Source organism: Crassostrea angulata, chromosome 8 (assembly GCF_025612915.1).
Source record: "Crassostrea angulata isolate pt1a10 chromosome 8, ASM2561291v2, whole genome shotgun sequence".
Lineage (NCBI taxonomy): Eukaryota > Metazoa > Mollusca > Bivalvia > Ostreida > Ostreidae > Magallana > Magallana angulata.
In genome coordinates, this window is record NC_069118.1 from 22,894,335 (window position 1) to 22,899,414 (window position 5,080).

Here is a 5,080-nt window from a genome sequence, read left to right on the forward strand (position 1 = left end):
GTAGGTTTATAGCTTTGTTATGTAAATGTACACAAAACGATGTGTCAATGTATCTATACGTAAACGTCCAATATGCAATGTCAATCCGTGCACGCACGGATCAAAGTCTAGTTTTTAAAAAATAAAAATATAGCCATTTACATGTAGTATAACCATTGATTTTGTTATGCATCATAACTACATGTACATGTAGGTCTCGTCCTTTTTTCAGACATGCATCGACTCAAGAAAATTGTATTGTGTCTGGTGTTCCTGAAAATAGCGATTATCTTCGCATTTTTATTTTTTTCATCCAATTGGATAAAAACTTCAAACATTAAAAGAGAAGAAATTTCTTTCGACATTCAAGTGAGACCAAATATTACTGTCGCAAGAAATGGAAACGAAAAAATAAACAATTCTACCTTTTTAACGGTTTTCAAAGATGGTCTGCGTGTGGCAACTGAAACCCCCCATAATAGACACAGATATGATGGTAATCCAACAATGAAAGTTTCTCGTAAACAGCTCATTCAATCAAATCTACCACCGATCTTAAATTATAAAGAGAGGTTGAAACGGAATGGTGAAGTTGAAAGAACTTATATGAGGAAATGGAGGAAATCAACCAATGGAAACAAAACCACATCAGTTAATATTCTAGATGTATCAATCGAAAATAAAGCAGCGTGCATTTTTTCTTTTGACGATAAAATTCTACTGGAAGCAAAACTGAACATTTCAAAATCTTATTACTTATTCTATATAAATCTCATCATAAATGATATTCAAGGTCTTTCGGTCGAAAACAAGGACAAATTGACACATTGGCAGTATGTTAAAAAAAAAGAAAATTTCCTCGTTCAGTTGCCTGTTGACTTTGATCTTCTTACATATAATTTACTAATTATTGACCAAGAAGAAACAGTTTTAAATATACCAGTGGCTTACAATAATATCAATTGCTCTCAAAACTCTTCAGATCAGCTAAAGTCGGTGCGCATTTTTCTGTGGAATAAACTTTTCGATAATAACACAGATTATTATCTTTGCAACAGAGACTTTACGAAGAACAATAAACGTGAATGGTTATATTACCTAACTACTATATGGGTTGGATATGATTTGAGTTGTTCGAGGATGTCTAGTACTAATGGTGGGATAAGGGAGTTTCAACTTAAAAAAGATCACCTGCCTCTTGTAACCCCCGTATTTTGTTTTGTTCTTTCTTTGCAATTTGTTTGGCTTTTTGTGTTATTAGATATGAAAGGAAATAGCCAAGCTTTTGATACCAAGACTTCAAATGACATAACACACATATCCTCATGTCCTGTTATTCCTGAAACTGATCAAAAACGTTGGTATGCTAAAAAGGACAGACCATACGGTCTAAAGAGATTCTTTTCAAAATTATTATATGGTACATGTTGTTCAATTCATCCTACCATAAGATTACTCCTTCTTATGTACATTTTTATTTTTCTTCCATTTGGATTATATAGAACATTAGGAAGAAAGAATATATTAAGTAAAATGTATGATAATTACATGACAGTAGTTCGACCAAGTGAGCCGATTTTCAGTTCAATGTGCAACTCGAATGATACTAAATGTACAATTACTCTGGACATCAAATATGCAACGGTGTCTCCTATTATTTACATCTTCGTAGGCTTTATTTCGCACGGAGTATTTTTGTCAAATGATTCAAGGTTATGGTGTCGTAAACCGAAAAAAGAAGATAGCCCAACATTATTTACTAAAAATGGTAGTTTAACTGAAAGATTCACCTTTCGGTACCATCAATTTTGCAGATCATGTAAATTTGATTTCGATGAAAATATTTATAAACAATGCAGAGGTAAGTGTAGAGGTAATAACAACGAATCTTTTTGTAAAAGATGGTTTTGTTTTATTTTTACCTGGCTTATGAGTTTAATATTCTGTCTTTTTCCAATTCTTCCTTTTAGTTGTTGGACACATAAATGCATTGATGACTGTTCATGTACTTGTTGTTGCACATGTTCGACTATCGGAAAACACAAAGTGTACACATTTGTTTTAAATTGCTTATGTTTATTTCTTCCAATACCATACATGCTGTGTTTACGCCCAATAATTTCAACCTTTACCTTTTTACTACGGTCGTTAACTTTCTTTGCTTTTGTGGCACTTCCAGTTAGAGTACATATATTGCGATATACAATTCTAGTTGTAACAACTGTAACGTACTTTTCAAAATACTTCCATGAAATAATTAACATGAATACTGAAATTTTAAAGTATATATTCAACCGCGAGGAAAAGTTCTGCGGTATGATTGAAAAAATAGACCAGACAATGTTTGATTATGTTTATGAAAGACTTGTGTTTGTTAAGAAGACTTTGTATTTTATGTTTTTGAAAATGATAGTTGTTTTTATGTACCTTTTTATCACTATCGAAACTTTCCTTTCAAACAAGGACTCTTTGACTGGGTCAGATTTCAAAGATATACTGGAATTTTTGTTAATAATTATTGGCCCTTACGCTATTTCATTTTTTTTAAAAGGAAACAATGAAAATTTTCTCTCCGATGAAAACAAAACAGAAATTAAAGATAGACTGAGAGAATTTAAGTGTTTAGTTAAAGAAAATGATTTGAACGAATGTATGCGTAAAACAACAAACATACATGTAACAGTTTCTGACATGGAAAATATATCCACCTCTACGAGTGCATCTTCTCGTAGTCAGCTTTCTAGAGTAACCGAAACGACCAGACTGTTGCCTTCAAATGGTGAATCTAGATCCGAAGAATCAATGTTTTTCTCCTACTTGCAGAAATTCCTGAATGGTATATACAATTGTTTATCAAATTGTTTGTCATGCTCTTATTTTTTAAAATAATTTGTTTGTGTTTGAATTGGTTAGTCTATTTCGTGACATAAGCAGTCATAATCATGTACAATGCAAATAAAAATGGAAAATAGCTTTGGGGTTTTATCAATCGTTCATTATGATTTTATTGAAATTGTTTACTATTAAATTTTCTTTATTGTACATGTACAACTTTGGGAAAAAAATAATATATTGAGAAAAAAAAATTTAAGAGGAAAAAAAAATTCGAACCGTCAGAGCTTTTGAATTGTTAATATGTAATTGATAACATGAATATTCATGAAATAAAGTTTCTGTAGAAGGTACCAATGTTTCCTTATTAAGGTCTTCCGTTTCCAACGGAAGACCTTATAATGATTGTAATTAAGGTCTTGCGTTTCCAACGGAAGACCTTAAAGTGATTGTAATGATTCTTTTTAAGGTCTTCCGTTTTCAACAGAAGACCTTATAGTGATTGTAGTGTTTTTTCTTTCTTTGTTTCTTTTTTCCCCCATTTTTGTCGGCAGAATTTCTCAGAGATGGCTCGATAGTTTTTCGTGAAATTTTCAAGACTGATAGAGAATGATAATATCTCGAGGCTTTTTCTCATTTTTTTAAAATTTATTTCCGGTCGTCCGTTTCCTGTCCCGCGTCAAAAAACCTTGTTCCCTCGAGATCTTAGAATCGGCAAATACTTGAAGATCGAAACTCTGTGGGATGATGGACCTGTGCATGAAGATGTGTTTAAACTATTTTGTTTTGTTCGTCGTAACATCTAGTCGTCACCGGAAGCACTTCAAAAATAATCGTTGTTACGCATTAAAATTCTTTTTCCATAAAATGAATATATAAGTATAAATCTATACAAAGGTCAACTATGCGATGTCAAATCAACAAAAAAAAATCTATTTCCGGTGAGATATCTCAATTATCTCAGGTAGTTTTTTAAAACACATTTTGTACCCGTGAGATCTCAAAAAACTATAAGCGATCAAGACACGAAACTTTAATGGATGATAGACTTTTGATTGAAGATGAGTTTAACCGGTTTCATTTTGTCTTCCGTCAATTCCGGTCCACACCGGAAGACTTCAAACAAATCGAATTGTTTATCAGTTTAACTGTTTTCCTTTGATATTTTTAGTTGGATAAATGAACAATAATGTACAACTAGACACGATCTCGTTGCGAGCAACGAGGAGGTCTTCCGTCCGATTTTTAGAAGAGGAAATTACCTTGCCTTTTATCTTCATCAACGAAACATATCAGGAAATGCAGATGTGATCTAAAAGAGCGATGGATGAAGGATTATACACCCTGTTTGGTCGCTAATTTGAAGGACCAGCCCCATTTTATTTCATATTTAATAAGAGGTCTTTTCACCTAATAACAGGTCTAATGACCTGTAATAAAAAGAAACCGAAGAAAAAAAAGAGGGTCTTCCTTTGTAAACGGAAGACCCTAATAACAATTAGAATAGAAGGGTCTTCCGCTGAAGACGGAAGACCCTAATAATAAAAGACTGTTTTTGTCTAAATCTTAATTAAACAGTCCAACAACCCTTTTATGTTAAATATTTCAGTTAGAAAATTAAAAAAAAAGGAGAGAAAGATATTGAGAGAAAGAACAAATCTTGGCTCCGGCGAGAACACACAGCCTTTGCAGGTGTCTCAAAACATGGCTGACGCGAAATAATTCCCGAATTTGTCTCTGAATTTAGGGCGTTTCCGCCCGGGAGAGGAGCTGAGTTTTTGTATGAGATGAAAAACAACGTGTAAGATGTCTGACTATTCAGGTTTGGTAACAGTGCGAGGTCATTTGAAGTATTGATGTGTGTTTGTGTCTGGAGGGAGGTGAAAAGACCCGAGCTTGATTTTCGTCGTAAATAAATCGAAAATCGAATTTTGAGGTGTGTATCTCCGATTCGGTTAACAACAATTAGGGGATGTCCTAAAATAATGACTGATGCATTTTACCCATGTATTTCAGTGTTGAGAATTTTTTTTTCGTGTCGTTTACTATTATGTTTGACTGTTTTATTTCAGCAGGATTGATAAAATCTTTATGAATGTAGAAATAACGAAATCAGTAACACGTTAATTTATTCGGTAAAAATTTGATGACAGTAATTTCCACAGTTTTATCATTCATAAGTAGTTCACACGCTATCGTAGATACAGACTAAACAGAAAACAAGAAATATACATGCAACAGAAATATTACGCGGCTGCTTACATCCCTT

General features: G+C 32.9%; 1 protein-coding gene across 1 annotated transcript; it reads left to right on the forward strand.

The window, feature by feature from the left end:
- Positions 1-213: 213 nt before the first annotated feature.
- On the forward strand, positions 214-2,728 carry LOC128160798 (uncharacterized). Its single transcript, XM_052824125.1, has 4 exons — positions 214-475; positions 773-1,568; positions 1,950-2,629; positions 2,712-2,728. Exons 1-4 carry the CDS (start codon positions 214-216, stop codon positions 2,726-2,728), a joined length of 1,755 nt encoding a protein of 584 aa, XP_052680085.1.
- The last annotated feature ends 2,352 nt before the right edge of the window (positions 2,729-5,080 follow it).